The sequence below is a fragment of the Ostrinia furnacalis genome, unplaced genomic scaffold, assembly GCF_004193835.3.
Source record: "Ostrinia furnacalis isolate ACB-3 unplaced genomic scaffold, ASM419383v2 OfSCF2566, whole genome shotgun sequence".
Taxonomy (NCBI): Eukaryota; Metazoa; Arthropoda; class Insecta; order Lepidoptera; family Crambidae; genus Ostrinia; species Ostrinia furnacalis.
The window spans coordinates 6,598-29,668 of record NW_021132805.1 but is presented as its reverse complement, the minus strand read 5'-3'; the positions used below and the strand labels follow the sequence as shown (position 1 = coordinate 29,668).

The 23,071-nt window shown below is 36.7% G+C and overlaps 2 protein-coding genes across 2 annotated transcripts in view; one reads left to right on the top strand and one right to left on the bottom strand.

The window, feature by feature from the left end:
* LOC114355827 (hemicentin-1) overlaps positions 1–22,106 on the bottom strand; it is a gene marked incomplete at its 5' end in the record, with an annotated part of 59,098 nt that extends 36,992 nt beyond the window's left edge. The window contains 4 exons of the mRNA XM_028308851.1: positions 13,023–13,173; positions 13,712–13,857; positions 14,322–14,528; positions 21,989–22,106. Coding sequence (XP_028164652.1) covers positions 13,023–13,173; positions 13,712–13,857; positions 14,322–14,528; positions 21,989–22,106 — 622 coding nt within the window. The remainder of the gene's footprint in view (positions 1–13,022; positions 13,174–13,711; positions 13,858–14,321; positions 14,529–21,988) is intronic.
* LOC114355836 (proteoglycan 4-like) lies at positions 6,182–9,462 on the top strand. Its single transcript, XM_028308864.1, has 5 exons — positions 6,182–6,290; positions 6,620–7,486; positions 7,606–8,916; positions 9,013–9,231; positions 9,316–9,462. The coding sequence occupies exons 1-5, from the start codon at positions 6,233–6,235 to the stop codon at positions 9,366–9,368; spliced, it is 2,508 nt and encodes an 835-aa protein (XP_028164665.1). The 5' UTR covers positions 6,182–6,232; the 3' UTR covers positions 9,369–9,462.
* Positions 22,107–23,071: the final 965 nt, after the last annotated feature.

Genomic DNA, 23,071 nt, shown 5'->3' with positions numbered 1-23,071 from the left:
ACAGTATACAGGGTGTTTGGTGAAAGGTTAGACAAACTTCGTGGGTGTACCTATAGGTAAGGTCAATTTTTAAGAATTTACAAGTTCGCCCATTTTACCCTAAGTTTTTTTTCTTTCTCTTATTATCTACGATCGGCCTTCCATAGCCATAATTAGATGTGTTCTGGGAGCGGATTATTTGACTGGTATTCCATTGAATAGCAAAGTCCATCACTGGTAAAAGCTCTACTTTCTCTCGCTGAGCTCGAGGATGTGCCATCTCTTGAGGCGCTTTGTATCTTCGTCCATTAGCAGGTTCTTGGCCAGCGCGTTGCTATGTCTGTCGAATTTCTGCCTGTACTTTTTGCTGTAGTTGCTCTTCCTCCTTAACAGTCGGCATCTTAAGGTATTCATGTATTACTGCGTTTCTCACAAACCAGTGGGCGCTGGAGACTGTTCTCAATGCAATGTTTTGGAATCTCTGTAATATTTCCAGGTTGGAGTTGCTAGCAGATCCCCAGAGTTCTATTCCGTAGGTCCAGATTGGTTTGATAATAGACTTGTGGACGAGCAGTTTGTTGTTAATAGAGAGTCGGGATTGTCGTCTTATCAGCCATGACAGGTTCCTGAGTTGCATATTTGCTTCAGTTCTCTTGGCTTTAACATGATTTACCCAGATTAGCCTTCTATCAAGGTGCAAGCCCAGGTACTACACAGTGTTATTGGTTGGCAAAGGTTTGCATTTTACCCTAAGTGAGCTACTTTTTTTAAATTGATGTTTTTGTTTTTATTTATTTTTTTCAAAATATGACCTAAAACCTGTTTCAATTCTTTTTCTCGCATGTTTTCAACCGCTTTTTTATTTGATATTAATATCGAATATGTCTTTAGTCAAATAAAATAAATTTCAGATCCAGATAATAGTCATAGTCATAGTCATTTATTCCATAAACAATAACATTATCGTATTGGAAATATTACAAAAAACATGAAAAATTAAAAAACATCAACCGATATAAAATCACAAATTATACAACACAGCATAAAACTTTAAGGAAGCATTTAACAAAATGAGATCTTTACTTTTTATCATTTAAATAATCCTCAATACAATAATAACATTTCTTCAATAACAAAGACTTAAGCTTGAATAGGTAACTAATGATTGAATAGGTAATTACGAACCACCAAAGTTTAACAAAAGTACAAACCACGATAAAAAATTCAACATAGAATTCGATTTAAAAAAAATTTTAATGGTGATAATGGATTGCCAATGATCTTAAAAACATCTCTAGCTTCTCTTCTTTTTTTTAATTAGATATTGAAATTCGTCAAAAATTCAAAGTTTAGGGAAGAAAATGGAATAATAATACAAAAATTATAATTATTACAAAAGGGTCAAATGGGCGAACTTGTATTCTTAAAATGACCTTACCTATACACCCACGAAGTTTGTCTAACCTTCCGCCAAACACCCTGTATCATTTGATAGAAAGGGAGTGTAAGGTGCGCATTGAATTATTATAATTGAGTTTACTTTTTCGTAGCAGGTAATTGGCAAGCAGAACGAATGGGATTTACCTATTTAGTAACCTAATTCCCAGGGCCGGATCTACCTATGGGCTGATTGGGCTGCAGCCCAGGGCCCCGGGGTTACAAGGGGCCCTCAGATTCCGCTAAAAAGTAGGCCATAATTTGAAAAAAAAAAATTCTGTAAAGTTGGTTTACGGACGATATTTTTACGTGACAACGTCATAAGAAGTTTCAGCCCAGGGCCCCACAAATTCACGATCCGGCCCTGCTAATTCCTAAGTGGTTTCCAGTTTTAATACACTTATGATAATATTATCTAAGTACTGTAAATTCAAATTCAAATTCATTTATTTGCACAGGAACATGGTACAATACAGATGTCAGATAAAAACAATCAGGTTCAACATGTTTCGTCTACAAGACATGCAAAAATTTCATAGTCAATTACTTAATACTTAAAACTGGAGAACATCTATTTTAATCAAAATTAACAAGTAAAATATTCTTTAAAAATTTAAATTCGTTTTTTTATGACGATTCATTAGAAAAGAGGCGCTTCATAGGTTCCGCACACAGGCGCTGCCGGCGGTTGGCGCGGCCCTGTTATCTTACTTTGTTGAATATATTCGTAGAGCATGATTTGCTTAAAGAAGTTGATATTGAAAGTGTTATCTCTAAATTTGCCCACATTAAATCAAGAAAAGTTCATTTGTAACAGTTTTGTTTCATTTAATACCCTAAACTTGAGAACCTAAAGCAAACCAAGGGCCCCTTGATAGAAATTTGCTACAGGCCCCGCGCTGGCTTAATCCGGCACTGGGTTATCGCGTTGCGTATAATATGCGGGTGTTGATTTTGACTGCATGATATTCGATTCCATGATAGCTGTCAACCTTAAAAGATCAAACTTACGGCATTGTTCTGTTGGTATGCAAGTACCGTTGTCAGCTCGACGGTAGTTGAATTGGCACTTGCATCCAGCTGGAGGACAGGTAACAGTCTGGGGGCAAGTCTGGGGCTTCGCACTCTTGGGGCAAAAGTCCGCTTCGCAAACGACAGCACAGTCAACCGTAATTTCATTTGGGCCACACGCCTGCTGAGCTGTAAGATTAAGAAAAGAGGCTGACAATAGTGACTGAGTTTCTTGCACTGCTTCTTCTTAGCACTGGCCCATTTATTGTCCCGAAGCAGTGGTAGGGTTATAGTAATACTGAGACGTGTAAAAAAGCGTCCTAAAGGCCTATTACCTATTTGCAAAATAAAATGAATTTATAATTTCAGGAGGAGGTTCAAATCAGAGGAAGGAGGTTCAAATCAGACTGAGGTGGTGACTATACACCTATCAACATAAAACTGGGCCATCATGGTAATAAACCTACTTGCATTTAATGCTAATTTAAAATGCATGTCGGATGCAACAAGTACAAATAAATGTCAATTTATAAATTGTAATGCCTTTACCTACCTACATTAACTTACACGAAGCATTACATTTATTTACTTTCGTAGGCCCATCCACAGAGGCGGGGCAAGATCTAAATTTGATGTGGGCAAGACAGATTTCGCGAGGCCTTGGTCTGTGGCGACCTGAAGACGGATTTTATGAAATAATAAAAAAAAGGGTCAAAGGTCTATACCTACAATGACAGTTTCTGATTTCTTGATTCAGTGATTATTTTTAAAGGAATATTGCGCCAAAGAATAATGTTCGTCACTTAAAACCGTGTTGTTGCTTAATTTTGTGTCTGATTATGGCTGAATTTGTTTGGAAAAAAATATATTTTTATTTTTAACTACATTGTTTAGCTATCAAGAATTTATATTTAATAGTCAATGTTCGTATTGTGATATTGTCATCTCCACCTTGTATACATTTTTTTAAAATTTTTGATGCGCGAGGCCCCTTATACCGCGAGGCCGTAGGCGGTGGCCCACGTCGCCTACGCCTTACGCCGCCTCTGCCCATCCAAATAATTACTAATACTTTAAGCAACGTAACGAAATAAATATTATGCTAGCAAGCAATCCTTGATTTTGTATTTTCTAACATATGTTTTAAATAAAAGTAAATACTCACAATAACAAGTTGCACACAAGATGAGTAATATTCCAGTCTCAAAAACAATGTTTAGATGCGTCATCTTCGTGCAGGCTGTTTACAGTCTTAGAAACTACTAGCCTTATAAAAAGAAATTCTACAGTTCAAGAACAAAAATGAAAACAGTGTTACAAGTTACTCGATTTATTTACAAAAATAATTTGAAGGTTTTTTCTGTACTAATAGATTTTCCCTATTTAACGCCATCTAGCGGGTGACAGAGGATCTTAATGCTTGTAGTTTTTCATGAAAAAATAATTAAACCAAGGACAATAACGCAAGGTTCTACGAGTTCGCACTTCGTACGCAGTTTATCACGTATCACATAGATGTCGTTAAAAACAACTGTTCATGTTTTTCGACTTTGAGGTTTGAGGAGTTTGAGGTCGAGGACGAAGTTGGACTGTTCAGGTTCATTTATGATTTTTTTAGATAGTTACAAAGTTGAAGATTTTAGACGCCCACTGCTGGACAAATGCCTCCCCCAAGCATTTCCACGCGCGCTCTTCTTCTGCCACTCGAGAACTTTCTGCTCCAACGGCTATAAGTTTTATGAACTAAGCTATCTATGATTTTTTTTCATAAAAAATAAAGTTATTTGACTATGAGTTCAGCCTTCTATCGAAACAGGCATAACAAATGGAGTCAACAAAACTTTCTACAAGTGGGTTAAATTAATATTTGTGTATCCTTGTACTGAAAAGTGAATTGAAATCCATTTAATTGCATTTTGTTTGTATTGAGTCAGTGACAATTATACAGAGTATCAGTTGTAAGTATGGATAATAAAAGTTTTGATTCTATCTCCAAATGCAACTATTTTCTAAGAGAAAACAAAGTTTTCGATACAAATTATCACTATTAATCAATAAGAAACAGCGACAAAAGCCGGATGATATCGGTGTCGGGTCAGATTCGAGGAACGCAAGTTCGTTCCCTGTCGCCGCTGGACTTTGTGGTGAACCCACTCGTAACACAAGCATTTATTTTAGCTTACCACGAGGGGTTGATGAGACTAATTTAAAAATTACATCTAAAATTTTAATTTTATATAAAGTGTAGGTATGCTCCCCTCGCCATAACAAACCATACTAAGTATAAACATACAAAATTGCCTGAAAGTAAAAAAGCTGAAATAAACCAAAGCTTTATGATACGCCTGTCACCTGTGAGTTATTCTTTCAGGTAGAATTTCAAAGGCCGTAATGTATACAGGGTGTTTAAAAGGCCACAAAGTTACAAAGGGAAAATGTGTAAAATCCAGTCTTATATTTTAGTTTGTTTTTTTACTTAATTTATCAGAGCAGAAATCATCATTTACTCGTAGAAACAAAACTTGATTACGAATAATGACAATTTCGTAGGAAAAGAAATTGTAGAACAAAGAAATAAAGATCAGATTTTGTCATAGCCAACTATGTACTTCATCATGATCATTTCAGCCATAACACGTCCACTTCTGAACATAGGCCTCCCCCAATGTTTCCCAGATTTACCGGTTGGGAGCGGTCTGCATCTAGCCAACTACTTATGGTTAAGAAACTGACATACGGTCTAATCTTCTATCTAAACTTTTATGACTCAATAATGAGCGCCCGTTGCTTAAATTATGTAGAAAGCCTTGAAGGTCAGGTCACCTATTGTCTAGTGGAGCTGGTGGACCAGCAGAGTTCTTCCGAAAAACTTTGCACCCTGTATGTAAATACGCCTTAGCATGATGAAAACGAAAAAAACCTTATATTTATTGAACCGTAAATAAACAGAAACACCATGAGAGCACATTTCATCTCAGAATAAGTCAGTTCGAACTGATAAAGAACACGTACGTATTCATTGTAATTCGGCCCAGATTGTGTTCATACAAGCTTATGTCAAGGCGAAAATTGAAGAAAATTCTTCTAACAAATGTTTTGTACTTTGCTTAGCCTAACTCTTTTGCTCGCATGAATTTTGTTTTGTCAATGCCTATCAGATCATGAATAGCTTCTAAGACATTCATGTTGTTCAGAATAAAAAATATGCCACACGTTAATTTAAGTAAAATCATTATGTATCTTAAAATTTTTAAGAAGCTGATAGGTAGTTACCTCTGGGTAGGGATGTTATGGATATGTAGTTTCGGTTATGGATACGGTTACGGATATAGGAATATTATTATACCGGTTTCGGTTACGGTTCCGGATATTTTTTTATTTCGGATATCCGAAAGTTTCGGTTACGGTTATGGATATCAATAACATCCCTGCCTCAGGGACTCGAACCCAGAACCTACAACTACTAGAAAGTATTTAGTCCTTTGCATGTTTCAACTTAACACTGTTCTGCTCTATCTTTTCCTTTAAAATTATTTACTTATTGTGGAAATACCATCCATTTAATTCCTTTGTCACACTTTGTACGTTAATACTACGCACATTTCGCAACGTTGTCTCATACAAATAGGTCCTAATTTTTCATGTCGTCATTTTCTGCGTATATTCGTTGATCAAAGTGAATAATGTCGAAAACAATAGCGGTTTGTATGAACAGCTTTTTCGTATTGTTTACTTTAAAACACGCTTTTATAATAATGTAGGTGTTTGCGGGAACAGTATAGTGTAAACCGGTGTAGATGTCACCATGAAGGCTCAAGTGATATTTTATAGCGCTCTAATAGCGACTTTTTTGGATCTTGCAGGTGAGTTTAGTGCATTTTAATTCCATATTTTTAGGAAATATCTAGTTAAAATTTATTAAAATGTTTGTGTAGAATTTAGCTGTGATTGTTACTTTAATTTATTGTCTCTTGAAACAAAAATGAGGCCTCGTTATTTTTTACGCAGAATTTTACACAAGTGTGTCTTTTATACTAGCGTATTGTTTCTATTTTATAACTTTTTCTTCGCATACTTGTACGATTACACTTAGGCTGAGATGCACAACCTAACTTTAACCGTAACTATAACGATAACCGGTGCTTTTTATATGGAGTTTGACAGATTTTTGACGTTTGCTGTTTTCTTTCAGCTTCTTTACCTTACGCCGCAGATTTGCAAAGATACTCACATCCTTACCAATCGAGGCCATCGTACTTGCCTCAGCCGCAGTACCAAAATGTAGGTCAACGCCACTATGATGGATATAACAACCATTACCAGCTACCCCAAGAACAAGAACTACCAAGAATCCACCAGGATCATGTATTTGCGAACGAACAACATTACTTGAACAACGCCCCTCCACAGATCCAGCCTGAAATAACTAATGAAAGATACGTTAACCAACAAAAACTACCAAACCCATACTATGCTCATAATGTTCCACAACAACACTACCAGGACAATAATTGGAGGGGACCAAACCATCAAGTCAACGAAAATCAGCACATTAATGTCGTGTATCCAGAAGTTTCTGAGGGCCATAACTATCCGCAACCAGTTATCCAACACAGATACCCAGAAAATGTAAGGCACGATGACAGAGTACCGCCAAGTCCTGTGGAACATTCTTATTATCTACCAAGTGGCGGTAACTTACCGTACGAAGAAAAAATTCCAGTACAAATTCCACCCAAGAAAGTACATGACAACCAATTGTCACCTGTCGAACATTTACAAAAACCTCACGGTCTTTCTGAGATACTGGCTCAGTTGTTTTCACCGCCTATGCCTTCATTTCCAGCCCATAGCGTTCATTCAAATAACGATGGCGTAAAACCAGTTGATAATAATCTTCTTAGAGCAGAACCGGTCCAAGAACACGAAATCCCGGTAATACCCCCTCCTCCTACACCCTCTCAAATTGAAAATGGAACTCCATTAAGCGCTAGTGAACGGCAATTTGCGACGGCAGGTAACCCTGTGGAGCAAACACCAGTTCCTGAAACACAAAAAAGTGAGTAGAATCATATATTTTTTTCATAAAACAGCTGTCAATGGTGACCGTACATAAAGATATATGTATTTACGCTTCATTTTACGCCATGACGTGACTCATTTATTTTTTTGTTTCAGAACCAAATGCTGAAAAAGTATTTTCTGACCCCAGAATTCAAAACGTTTTGTCTAACACTAAACATATAAAACGTTATTTAGTTATTCATCCAGATGGGAGAATAGAGCATGTGGATAAATTGGAAACTGTAGCAAAGGACCATCCAAATTACATTTTAGTCAACGCTGGGGACATCGTACCAACTACTAGCAAAAATGGAACCGTAGAAAACAATGCTGTACCTTCACCTTCTAAACCTGTTGAAGAAAAAACTCAGCCTACAAATGGACAATCAGTGCCAACGAATAAAACAGTAGAAGTCTCACCCATTAACAAAACATCTACGGTAAAAGCCGAGGCAATAATCAAACCACCATCAGCACCTGAGGCTGTTTCTACGACTACAACAGCTCCTCTACCATCATCTACTGCATCATCAGCACCTACAAGTACCCCTGCTATAGTTGTTGCAACATTTGGCCCTGCTGCAAATGCATCAATTGCTGCTCCTACTACAAATGCACCAATTGCTGCTCCTACTACAAATGTACCTATTGTTGCTCCTACTACAAATGCACCAACAACTGTCCCTGGTAAAAACGCACCAACTACTGTCTCTGCTTCCAACGTAACAACTACCACACCTGCGCCTTCCGTACCTGCCCCTCAAGCAGCAGCTAGCGTGGTTGTATCCACTGCCCCTGTCTCTTCACCTCAAGCCACTTTGCCTGCCTCTATACCTCAAACTAGTACGTCTGCACCTTCGAAAAATAGCACAACAGTGCCAACATCAACTCCGAAAAATATTAAACCATCCGACTTAGAAATAAAAAAAGAAGTCTTACCATCAGATGTAAATAATAACACGGAACTGGTTCCTAACAATCCGCAAAAGACTGTACCAAATAAAACAACTGAAGTTACTCCAACAACTCCTGATTTAATGAGTTTTACTTTTGCTATGTTAAAGGCGCTGGCTCCAACTAATAGTCCTCCAAAACAAACTTCAGATAGTACTCCTAAACCTACTACAGAAAGTACACCTGCTCAAACTTCTGCTGGAAATAAGGAACAAGTTACTCCAACTCCTGCACCAATCATTGTTTCAACTCCACAACCTAATGTTGAGCAAAGTACGCCAGTGAAAGTTTTGGAAATTGTGGATCCAGAAGATTCTAATAATAGTACCCAGGCGCCACTTGTAGTGCCAGTTCTATACGATCCGACTGAAGAGGTAGAAGAACCTAGCATAGATCAATATATCCTGGATACTGCTAGCGACAACGTTACACCAAATCCCGGTGAGAATGTTCCTGATTTAGGTGGTTCAAGTAAGTAATACTAATTTGTTCAAAAAGGTTCATTAATCATTCAGCTTGCAAATCGCGTTGATTCTAAATTCACTTAATTTTGTTTTTTCTTTACAGATATCGTGGCTAAAGTACCTCACGACCCAGTTGTTTGGTTCCGCACCTCGGATCCAAACTTTTGGCGTAAAATATCTGATAAACATCCCGGATTTGACATAGTATACTTTTTCCAAATCCATAACAAACCGAAGGTTCTTCACGACACCAAAAGAACGGTGTTCGCAAACGGAACTGTTTTGGAAGAGATTACTGAAACCTCGTACGATTATGAAGGCGGTAAGTTGACTTGAAACTTTTGTAAAATAAGAAATTAATTTTTCATATGGATCAAGTGTATGAAGATGATTTTGTTTGTTACAGCTGACCCCAAAGTAAAGAAAACCACCACACTGAAAAATCCTGAGCAGCCTTGACGGGAATTCAAAGATGTTATCCTTTATCGTATTTATTAATTAATATTACTATTACCTAAGATTTAGTGCCTCATTATATTTTATAAATAAAACATTTTAATAAACCTCTGTTCCTTTCATAAGCTTTTGAGACTTACTAAGCGCTACCTTAAAATTCGCAATGGCGAATTTAGAAAATGTAAACAAGATAAAATTCTTGCTTTCCCAATTTGTAACCGACTTTGTAACATAAGCATTTCCCACAAAATGCTATAAGACAAATACAATTCATACTGGGTAACAACAACACTGGAAACGTTTACGAAAATTAAGTAAATATGTAGATTTGCGAACTCGCAAATTCGCAATTGCTTCGATAAATTTCCCAGGGTGGAAATAGGCTTTTGTACAATCGTCAATAAGGGTTGTTTTAATGTTAATGATGTTGCTAAAAATCCAGGGCACTTTTTACGAATGTCGATTATTCCACGCTGAAAATAAAAGGCACCTAGGATTGCATTCACTTTCGAATAAAGTTTATTATCCAGTTTGATAAACGGTATTTACCGTATCAAAACTACAATCACACTCTATTCCCTTTTTTAAACTACGCGATATCATATTTTTGGAACGAATCTTTTGAAGTTAGTTACATATAATATCTGCTGATAATAGTGACTGATTTTCTTGCGCAACATCTTCTCAGCACACTGGCCCATTTATTGTCCCAAAGCAGTGGTAGGGTTAATACTGGGTCGTGTGTGCTTTTTAAAAGCCTATTTGCAAAAATAAATGAGTTTTTAGGAGTTTTTATCAATTTACATGGATTTATACATAGTACACATATCTAGAATAAATCTTTTAAAAACTTTTCGTGTGTTGTTACAAAAACTAAGCATGGCTTATTTACACTGCCTGGCGCTTGAAAGAGGCCACTCTTTCGTATGTTAGCACAGTAATAACGTCACTTAATCACCTATATCTTGTTTCACAAAGAAACAGATTGCTACAAACGTAGTTTGTTTAATAGAGACAATGGAATTCGTTAAGTGCATACACAAATTGTTCTAGCACAAAAGCGCCTTTGTGTATTCTTGTGATTGCTACGGCTATCCAAATATGGGTGTCATAATTTATTTCGCGTATGGTTCTTTGTTTCGTGGTATAGTCTAATTTTCAATTTGACCCAATAATGATTTGAGATTTCTGTTAGTTCTTACATTTTTAATGAAACCAAAAAGTGGAAATTCCTATTTAATAAATTGGCGGTTGTTCTATCTTTACTCGACTAAGGTCCGATTCGACCAAACTTATCCGAGAATATAACTGGCACATTGACAGTTTCAATATGGGAAATAATATGTCAAAACTGACGATTTATTCTGAGATTAATATTTTAGTTTTACTCTTGTTTGGATTCTCTTGAATTCATCCTTAAGGGATCAATATAATTAAGTGTATAATAAATGTCTCTATAAATTGGTGAAACAAGTTAGTCCCAAATACTCGACGAGCATCGCTAAGCAGACATGAATATTTAAAAAGACGGTTCTATACTCGTTTTCAGACTTTATGTAGTTATTATAGTATGAAGGCCTTATAATGAAGGCAGATAAAGTTTTTGATAATTCTCTCAAATTGGCCTTCCTTTTCTCAAAGACATACCTACTAACCTTTTTTCAATAAGTGAGACGTAGATTTTTTAAGCCGATTAAAACGCTTAAGGCTTTTATTTTGAAACAAATCTGAAAATTATACCTATGTAAAGTTTTGACTGTACTTACTGTATTTGGACCATTGAAAGTCAGACTTGAAAAGGTTTTTACGCCAATTTAATATGAACTCGTCAATACTTAGTTATTTTCCACGTCAATCGAGGTTACTTAGAGTAGGCGCACACCGTTGATATTTAGTTGGCCGATACTTGTGCCCGATTTTAATTTGTATGAAGAATCGGCCAAATTGAATCGGCGTAGTGTGCGCACTCCCATATGCTCATATTGATCAACTGCCCGACTAAACTATCGGCCGACGAAAAATCAACGGTGTGCGCCTACTCACTGAAATAAATTCATATTTGTTTGCCATCAAACATAAGTTGACGTCCGTTTAATACCAGGTTCATTACCAGGCAATCGGAATTCTCTGAATTAATTAATTTGTGTTTTGTTCTTAATTCGTCTTGGATTGATGACAGTAATGGCTTTTGTATTAATTGCACAATATGTCTGACGAGTGATGTTTTTGGGGCTTTAATTAAGCCCGTGTTCTTCGGGCCGATCAGCGGAGGTAAGTCTTATTGTATTTTTTAATAATGATAAAATGTGGAATGGTGGTTATAGAGCAAGCAATTTTTGAGCTTATCATCATCATCATTTCAGCTGACGTGGAAAAAACTCTCAGGGACGTCCACTGCTGAACATAGGCCTCCCCCAATGATTTCTACAATGACTGGTTGGCAGCGCCCTGCATCCAGTGCCTTCCTGCTACCTTTATGAGGTCGTCGGTCCACCTTGTGGGTGGACGTCCTTCGCTGCGCTTTCCGATATGTGAACTCCTCTCCAGAACCTTGCTGCCCCATCGGCCGTCAGTTCTGCGTACATCATACCTGTCCTGCCGATTACCACTTCAGTTTGCTAATTCGTCGAGTGTTATGAGCCCAGCTCATATGAAATTCAAAATCATTATCAAGTGTACATTGGGTCATAAATTCAACTTAAAACTTAATCATAATTAACTTATTATAGACTAGCGGCCGCCCGCGACTTCGTACGCGTGGATCCCGTTTTACCCCCTTCATCTATCTTACGCGGTTTAGATTTTTTCATACAAATGTTTTTTTCCGCTAACTCCCGTTCCCGTGGGAATTTTGCAATATCCTGTTGTAACTAAGCTTCAAGTTTACTAAGGTACCTGCATGCCAAATTTCAAGCGTCTAACTTAAGCGGTTTAGATTTTTCATACAAATGTTTTTTCCCACTAACTCCCGTTCCCGTGGGAATTTTGCAATATCCTGTTGTAACTAAGCTTTAAGTTTACTAAGGTACCTGCATGCCGAATTTCAAGCGTCTAACTTAAGCGGTTCAGATTTTTCATACAAAACGATTTTCCCGGTAATTCCCATTCCCGTGGGAATTCCTAAGTATCCTATAACCTGCCCAGGAGTATGAAGAATAATTGTACCAAGTTTCGTTAAAATCCGTCGAGTAGTTTTTGTTTCTATAAGGAACATACAGACAGACAGACAAAAATTTTACTGATTGCATTTTTGGCATCAGTATCGATCACTAATCACCCCCTGATAGTTATTTTGAAAATATATTTAATGTACAGAATTGACCTCTCTACAGATTTATTATAAGTATTCCCACAACATTGCCCCCGGGAACATCACGTATTTGGTCAGCGACATGTTCCGCAACACGCTGCTTCATTTGTGTTCTAGTGTATCCGTGACCGTGACTTTAAATTATCGTTAAACGGTTCTTGTTGAAAATCAAAATAAGAGGCAGCTGTGAACGTGTGTTGGCTGTTATGACAATGATGTATACTTACCTACATAAACATGCTTAATATTTCTGATGTACTAGTACTTTTGAGACTTTCAATTTCACAATCTACCAAAGAAAAGGTCCCCCCAACCATAGTTCCCAAAATAACATAAATGTCACTCACACACAACGTCCAGCTTGAAGGCATCCTCGATGCTCTGTCCGGGCAGCGCGCTGTTGTCGGCTTGGCACTTGACTTGCACGCCGTCGTCCTCCGGCAGAGGCATGAACTGGAGGTTACTGCTCACCCACGTCTCGTTCATGCTTTCGGTTATCTAGAAGTAAGTATTTTGTTATGATAAAGTATCAATGTTAGGTGTGGACAGAACAGTTCTTGGAAAAAATGTTTATCAAATTTTTTAATCGAGATATTGGTGATAGATATAAATATTAATATCAGTCATGGCCAATCAAGTGTGCATGTTTGATTTTGATTCCGTCTTGGTTCATCATTGGATCCGTTTGTAAACACCCTTTACCTTATCTTGGTTTAACAAAATCATCAAAATATTTTTCATGTAATAGAAATGAATCCTTCCCAGTTGCGGTTCAAAACCACTTGTAATTTAGTCTTGATTTCTTAACAAATCCAATCTCTAGAGCTCTACCCACATTTTTAATGAGATGAGATTTTCATAATTATTACTATTTCTGGAGAAAAAACTTTTCATAAACCGCAAATGCTTAAAGTAAGAAAATAATTTTGTTTCCCTTCCCAGATTTAGTCTTAAAGAAAAACAACTCTAGTTATATCCAAAAATAGTAAATTTTCTACAATAACGCTTTTTAATTAAGATTTAATATTCCACTCACCTTTCCTCTCTTAAATTTTCTGTTTTCTTTGTACCACGTGAGCTGAGCTGGTGGTCTACTGCCTTCGGAGACGCACGTGAGGCTGATGTACCTCTCTGAAGACAGTGTTGCTGGTTTGTTTAATATTTCTACTAGGGTTGGTCTTACTGTAACAAACATTTTAGGTCAATAAAAAATTGGAGCGGGCAGCGCAGGACCGTTCATTGTGGAAATCCTTAGGGGAGGCCCTTGTCCAGCATTGGACGACAATTGGCTGAAACGAACGATCGAATGAAAAAATTGAAAAGTCATTTAGTGTGCACTGCAGAGGAATGAATGACAAATGGAGGATTTGGCCTCCAAGAACACTGGCCAGACTGAGTTGAAGAGAAGAGGCCATCCATTTGTCCCTTAGTCACCTCTTATGACATCCACAGGAAGAGTGAGAGTGGTTCTATTCTGCTTAGATGAAACCACTGTGAGATCACGAGATTGAACTGTCTCAGTATTGTTCATATCACTTTACTTGGCAATTAAAGATTTACACATCTCACTAACTGGTATGTATAAACAACTCGGTGTTAGTCTCTTACTCTTCTAAAATGAAATTCTGACTACCAAAAATACTTACAATTCATTTCCAGCCTAACAGTCTTCTCCTGCGGGCTGACTAGATTAGTATTTGAGGCTCTACACTTGAAGGTAGTGTTTAAATGGCTTCTTTTCACGTGTGGCAACTCCAGCCGGTTGACCACGACGTGGGTGTCAGTCTTCTCACCGATGTACTGGGACGCTGGGGTCCCGTTTATGAGCCACATCACTGTTGGTGCTGGACGACCTGTTGGAGAAAAATAATTTATGAATAAAAATACACATAACTTTGCGAAAGTAACTCTGTCTGCCTGTGTTGCTTTCACGCCTTAACCACTGAACCGATTTTGATGAAATTTGTCATAGAGATAGTTTAAGCCCCGGGAAAGGATATACGTAGAAGACCATCGTTCGTCACCTGCGGCTATAATCAATTGTTCAAGTAATACATTTCTCTGAATCTAGATAGCTATAGTACGAATTATTTGCATCTTCATAATTTGCCGCTTGGTATTTTAACTAATAATACTTGAGTACCTACCAGTCAATGACTAGTTTGATATCTCGAGTTTAAATTCTAAAAAGTTGCAATCTTTGTGCAAGAATTCTTAGGGATTTTACAACAATATTATCAACGTGAACACGCCCAATGATATTACGCGTAATAAGCGTCAAAAACTTATACGCTTTGTTGAAGTACTAAATTTTAAGAACGCTTAGTAATCAAATGCGTTCATATATCTCAGCATATATGAATTTCAAATGCTAATTCGGGTAATTTATTATAAAATCGCTCTTGAAACTTCGAGCCGCTTAATAATGCCGTTATGAGCAACGGGCGAGTTGAACTTCAAGTGTTTTCGGCCAATTTTCGTATAAGTACAAACATTTTCCTTTAAGCCTTCGAGAGTAGTTGGTAATTTAATATTGGAGGTGAATTATAGACGTATAACGTCGAATATGTTATGTTGACTGGAATAAGTCATATCGAAGCAATGGGTCTCGAAAAATATGAAATAAATAGGGGAGAGTTCGGTATATTGTACCGCCGGGTAAATTGTACCACCCTCATATTTCGTAAAGTATTTATTGAATGTCTGTATAGCCTGACCAGGAACATAAAAACCCTCGCCATGTTGCGGAAAACTAATGGTACTAATTTCTTTTAATGGCAACAGTAACTGAAAACTTCATTCACATGTCACCTTGCATGTCAGTCTATTGTTGTCAAAGTGTAAACAAACTTTATTTTAAATGTGTGCAATTGATTTCGTGAATTAAATTGCTAAAATATTTTTATAGTCGTGAAAGAAAAGTGGTTCACGATGTGTTAATGTATTTGTCGAAGAGAAATACTAAGGGTTCGGACAATATTTTCATTGAATAATGCTTCCGACAAAGGTTGTCAAATTGACTGACATGTTTATCGTATGGTACAGTCCACTATGAAAATTAGCTGTGGTTTGTTTCAACTACCTACTCTTCAGGCAGAGAGTTCCAGAGCCTTATGGCCTGGAGACGGAAGGAGTCGGAGAGAAAACCAGTTCGGTGAAGAGGGGTGGAAAGAACGGATTTGTTGGAGGAACGGAGCTGACGTGAGTGCGTAGAGCTGAGAAGATTAAACTGAGACTTAAGATATGAAGGAGAGTTGGGATCATTTAGAATTGAAAAAAGGGTACAGAGAATTCTGACTTTGCGTCGAAGTGGGAGAGGCAACCATTGAAGCTGGGAACGGTAAGCGGAGATATGGTCATATTTACGGAGACAGAAAATAAAGCGAATGGCATTGTTGACAAGGCGATCCAACTTTGTAAGTAGATCTTGATTCAGGTCGGGGTAACAGACGTCGGCATAGTCGATTATCGGGAGGACAAGAGCTTGAATGAGGGAAATTTTCGTTTTTGTTGGGAGGAAGTTTTTGAGCCTCCAGAGGGAGCGCATTGTGGCTGTAACCTTCCGACTGACCTCTGCAACCTGTACATTCCAGCTGAGCGTGGTGTCCAAGTGCAAGCCAAGGTTTTTGACGCTTGCACAGTAAGGAATGTCAACTCCATTAAAGTTAACCGGTGGCACACCGTTGAGGTGACATATTTGACGCTGACTTCCAATAATTATGGCTTGGCACTTGTTAGGGTTGACGGCTACACCAAATCGACCAGACCACTCAGCAATGTAATCAAGATCAGCATTAATATACTCCACAGCCCTGTTGATGTCCTTGAAGTGGCATTGACGGTAAAGTTGCAGATCGTCTGCATATAGATGGCAAGAGGGGCTCCTCTTGTCAAAAAAAAATCAAAATCATTTTGGTAAAGTTATTGGCTAATAACTTTACCAAAATGATTTTGATTTTTTTTTAGTAAATCATATTTTGAAGTTATAATAGGGTAGTTATGTTTGACTAACAATAAATGAAAGCAAAAGACTGGCAAAGTAGATTTGGTACAAGTGTGCGTTACGATAATTGGAATTACAAAACTTGTACTCAAAATCGTGATAACGTGTAAAACAATATCGATTGTCTTGTTATTAACTACTGTTCCTTTTCGTTTTCTAATTTGTTAAGAATGTATCGTACAATATTTTGCCATAGTTTTTTTAAAGGCTTGAAATTTATTGAAATCCAATTTAGTAACCCTGTGGTACAAATTATCGAACCGGTTGGCTAAATTGGACCGAAGCTCTGAACTCGTATTTTGTTGATTTGTGCTAAATATACAACAATCATGTTAATTAATACTTATGAAATAGTAAGTTGAATAATGTATCTTTTATTATATACCATGGACATTCGCAAAAACAAAAGAAAACTATGTGTAAAATGGGATTGAAAAAAACTGGTCCAAATTAGCGGACTCTCCCTTATCCTTAGACATTTTTACACTACTGAGCAAAGGTTGTAATGCAATGGATACTAGACAACAGACAACGGATAAAACATACTTAAATCCTTTTTTTTCTAGATGATGTCTAGATGAAAATGAAGGCGAGGCGAGAAAATAAGATGAGAATCGTTCCAGAGACACTAGTGACAGATCCTTCTATAGATCCTGTACTGATTATTTTAGACTTCAACTTCAAGTACTAAGGCCCGGTTTTTTGATTCGTAGTTAAAATAACCAATGGTCAAATTTGACAGATATCAAATGACAAGTGGTTAAATATCAGAAAAAAATGTTTTTCGAACAATGGTTAGCTCAACTTTTAGTACATTTTGTAACTATTAGTTAACATTTTGTTAATATTTAACCATTAGTAGCAAAATTTAACAATTTGTTATTTTAACTATGAATCAAAAAACTGGGCCTAAGTGACGAGAATGAGGTTAAATGAACATGATCGATCATAGAAGTTAAATCTATAAATAGACATCTGTGGTTCTTCTATCCATAAAGTATCCTTCGGACAAGTTAGGATAAATTAGTCTGCTAAGCAACAAAACTAACTTGGACTCGAAACTCGGATTCGACATGCAATTGATAACTTTGACACTTATATTCAGGTCAAACACGACCGACGACCCTGCGAGGGCCAACAACTTTGAATTGAAAGGTTTTTCCTGGAATCCTCCGAAGTTATTCGATAGGTTAAAGGATTTGGATTCCGATTTGAAATAATCATTTTCTGAATGTTGCTTGAAATAGATAGGCAATGCAAATAAAGTTGTGTTTCTTAGATAGGAATAATATTTTATTTTATTTTATTTTTCTTTATTCAGAAAACCACAGCTCTTTATAATAATAATACAAACAGGTATTTTTGTTCTTACAACCAATAATATTGTAATTCGAACTTATTATTTTAAGAAAGTTTTCAGATTCTGCATACCTATTTTGAAAAATAACAAACAGAATCGTTGAAGAGCTCTTATGTGCAATGTGCAATCTTGTTTATTCAGTTGTAATTGTTTTATGCTTTTTGTCCTGCACAGTCTGCCTTTACATTTGTATAGAAATGTAGATAAAAATTTTGAATTTGAATTTAGTTTTGCTTTCTTACTTCTTCCTTCCAAAGTAGCTTTATTTTCAAAAGTTTGACCTTGTGTAAGCTTTAGTTATGAGAGCTTTTTACTGACTAAGACACTGTTCAAAATAGATGCGTATCACGTACACCTTAATTTATAAGGTAAACTTCATGAAAATGTCAAATATACGCGTGCGGTACGGTTCAGAGCCAAAGCACACGATGCGTTGCGGCGCCGCACTGCAAAGATTTCGCCGTATCGCGCAACGCGGCGACGCACCGCTCGTGTGCCCGCCACAGATATTTCTATGTAAGACGACGCAGACGCAGCGACACCGCTCCGGCGTCGCGCCGCCGCCGCAACGCATCGTGAGCTTTGGCTCTCAGGGAATTAGCCTCGGCCACGTCTGGCGAGGCCGTAATTACGTTATCGCCGACTGCTGTACGCCGTATTGATCATTCCACGTCACTTGACGTAATAAACCGGCGACTTACAAAAATGGAGGGCTGTGTTTTTATTGTTTTACACCGAGCTGTTGGCATTTAAATATAGTGTATGCGGTAGATTTTTTTACGGTATTTTTATATTGTATTAAAGCAGTTGCTTCTATAACCAACTCACATATTTTATGATACAGATTTTGAGCAAAAACATGAAAAATGGGGATAAAATAAAAAGCACAAAATGAAATGTTTATAACACCTAATAAGTTAAGACTAAGAGAGAAGAATAGTAAAAGCTGCGTTTTCTATTTATTAGCTTTTTATTCTTCAATTGATTTACTATTTCCAGTAAAATACCTATACTTACTTTCTAACTAGTTCTATAAATGCCCGGTCATTTCGACTAATGTTTAATCAAGCACACAAGGAATAACTTCAAACTTAGTTTTTTGTTCTTAAACATAATTAAAGTTGACTAATTACTTTCTAACCTTTCAAGATAAAGGCACTCAGAAAGTTTGTCTAATCGGTACATAGTTTGTGTTAGTAGAGTGGTAATTTTGAGTTCGATGGGTCTAAATGACACCTTGACGTTATATAACTTTTCAGTTAGGTGTATCTTTAGAGTAATTATTGACAAATAAACTTTTGGTTAAAAAATGTTTTATCGGTTACTTGTATTGTTTATTAAACAAGGCTTCGAGATGGATTCGATAATAGTTTTAGTAGTTTTATTTACATAAAGACAAGAGAGTGGAAAATTCCTATGCCCCTCATAAAGCTTTCGAATGTCAACTAACGCAATTGATTTACATATTTAAAGCTTTAAAGTTCATAATCAACATTATTATTTTCTGAGTTAACTGAAAAATGTAAGTTGCAAACAGGTAAGTTAGTAGCTAATATCTATTTTGTACCATTATGACCAAACCTTCTGTCTTTCTTACAATATTGTTTAATAAGTATTTTTAGACTTGATTTGATTTAATATAATAAAAACTCGCCAGTCTGCTCGTTATAAATACTTCTCCCTACTTTCCCAAAAAGAGCAGGAATTTTTTTCCGCCATTTATTTACAGAACGTTGCCGCGTTGTCCTAAAAGATCTAAAGATCTTATGTAAATTACCTTCCAAACTCATCGTTGTTAGTCCCAAACTTTGCCTTGATGACGAGAATATTTCAAATAACAATTTCCCATCGTGTACACATCCGGAGCGTCACAAATCACGACAATATCAGTCAAGAAATAAGCATAAGTTCTCCCCAAAGTGGGAGATGAGAAATTAAACCGATTACTTTGATATATTGCCGTTAAACTTGCCGATAAGTCACTTCCAGGATCGGCACGGCACGGTGTAAAGTTATACGCTTCAAGCCTTGGAGGAAAGCGAGAAATTAGACGCCCCAATACGTTTAATAGGAATGTTTGCAGAAATTTTTGGATTTGCAAGATATAGGTGATCTTTTACATAAACGATTACACGGTTGAGTGGTGCGTTATCTTGTACTGCTCAAATAACCTTCTGCCTAAATGGTTATCCTCAAACACATACTCACAAAATGATAGTTAATTATCTTAAGCTTAACCTAGTAAAGCCGCATTTCCAATCTAGTAGTTAGAAATTTATTAAAATACAATTAAAAAGATTAATAATCCCCATTTACCTAAATGGACGTGAACTAGACACGATTTTATGAAACGATACAAACGAAACAAAGCTTAATAAATCTAGACTCAAGAATACTCAAGATAGAGTCATGCGTGATACTGGAATTTGATTAATCACAGACCAATACTTTAAATAATTTTGAGCGTCGGGTTTTAGTGTCTCAAGATTTCAAAGTTCCATCATCACCCGATTTAAGTGTGCCAAGATTTTTCCGTGTCATTTAAGCCAGCCGCAGCTCGCAATACCCGTAATCCCCGGAGCCTTAATTCCGAAGTTGTACGCATAACAATATTTTCTGCCGATATGAAAGCAAGTTGGGAATCTTCTGTGTAAACCGGGCTTAATCCTTTCAAGCGCTTAATGTTTCGAGTTGGAATTATGCATAGCCCAGGGGATTAGCGGGTTGTCATCCCATGTCGCCCGCGAACGACTCCGCTGGATCATTTTCATGGTACACTGTGCTAACAAATGGATCACTCAGTTAGTTTCGGGTAAGTCGTGAACGGTTTTGTTTGTTTGGCTACGCCATTTTGTATTAAATTCGATGGGGAAGAAAAATGATGGTTTCAATACGATGGCGTTTTCTTAGATTGCGTTGCTGTAAGGTTTTTTTTAATTAAGTAGTTTCGTTAGAAGACTGAGGCTTATATCTAAGAATAATTAAAGGTGCACCCAGTGATAACACGCACACGCTTATGACTGTCAAATTGACAATTTGAATGAGATTGTCACATAGTACTGTACCGCTCTTTTACGCCCGCTGTTTGGCAGAGTCCTAGGTTATGCAGCTGTATATGATTCTAACCAAAAGATTGGTTCAGGCAATAAAGAAAGATGAAACTAGTTAATTAAAATTTGTCAATACTCAATGGAAAAAAAATTAGGTCGTGTTTTTTGTTAAAAATAAAATTTTACTATATGGAATCCTAGATTTAATTTTGTGAACTTCCATTTGACAAGAAAATTTTCATGTCATAATCATAGTCATAATTAATGTTATGGCATCATGTTGGTACATTTGGATCTTTATTCATACAAAGAATAACATTTTTTTGTCAATTATTGAATTGAAACTGAATGAATATTATTTCATCTTTTACTTGGGTGGGCCGTAGAATCAAGATAACCAAAAATATATTGAAATACCTTTATTCAATTGCCATAACCCAATATATTCGGTCATCAAATAATAATTAAGGCAAAGCTTACAATTTTAAATCCATTTACTTAATATCGTTTCAAATAAATCCATGTCATCATTGTAAGTTTTCATAATTAAAAATACCTGGCCAACTATTACTATTTATTTATTTATATTTATTTTCTCTATTAGATATGTGAGGAGATCTCTGTGAGGAGTCTGAGATAACCATGTTAAATGGATGAACGAAATTCAAGTCAAACTGTCAAGTTCAGTAACACTAGCTTACACATGATAACTAATTAAATTATTAAGGCTAAGGCTAGGTTGCACCATCTTTATAGCTACGGTTAGCCTAAGATGCAACTTACTTTAACCGTAACTATAACCATAACCGGTTGTCTTTGTATATAGTTTGACTTTTGACGTTTGTTACAGTTAACGTAAGATGGTGCAACGTAGGGCTAATTAATAATAATTCAACTAACCTCCTCTGACTTCGCAAACCAGCACCAGCTCGTTACCCTCTTCTAAAGGGCCGACTACTCCAGACACGTCTCGTCCTGACTTGTCGTACAGGATCAGCTGATGTGGTGGCACTGGAACAAAAGAAAAGTATTAAAACGATGTTTAGAAATTCCAAAAGGTTAATGCACTTTTTCAACCGATTCTGAACTCTGACTGGTAATTTCTGATTTCAGGATTTGTCATCTATTTGACAAGGAAATAATAATAATTAAAATTTAATCTCAATGTAGTGTTTCAAAGGGCCTAAAATTGTGTTTGTACCTATGTGTGCTTGAGGACATCGTAGTCATGAGTAAGTAATACTTACTCGATACACGGAGTAAAACGTTAATATTATTATAATTATTTACATATTATTTAACAATAATTTACAAATTCGAATCGTGAAAATGCGTAAGTGAGGATAATCAAGAGTCGAGCGAGAGAAAAAACAAAAACGCATCGTTAACGGTCGTCGAAAAAAGAATGCAGTTTTCTTGGTGGCCAGTGTCGCGTGGCCAAAAAAAAAGGCGCGCTACGTTTAGGCATCAGCACAATAAAACAAATTGTCGTTTTTTACCTAGTGAGTTTTAGGGCCTCATGACGAGTTGAATAAAATAAGAATTTATGTGAAAAAAAAAGAGAGATTCCATGCTCCGGAGGGCTTTTGAAGCCGTCGGTCTCTAAGGAATAGGGTTATTACTTATTTTCATCAGGGCATGCAAATGCATACCCTCAAACTAGAAGGAGTAGTGGGTTAAATGGAGCTCTCTACCAAAACCTGAAGGTGTCCATTGGGACGGAACTGTTACTGTCTAGGCTAGATGACCTTGAAATTCTTAGAAGCCCTTTTCAGGGCAATCATGGATGTCTCAAATTTTCCTCCATTCTTGCTTTGGGAACTTCTACGGGACAAAACAACATAATATTAATTATTATCGGCTGGTACTAAAAATAATCTCGGTTACTTCTGTCAGGAACAACCAATACCTACAACATATTAAATAATCTCAGTTACTTCTGTCAGGAACAACGAATACCTACAAGATACGAACATAATTAGT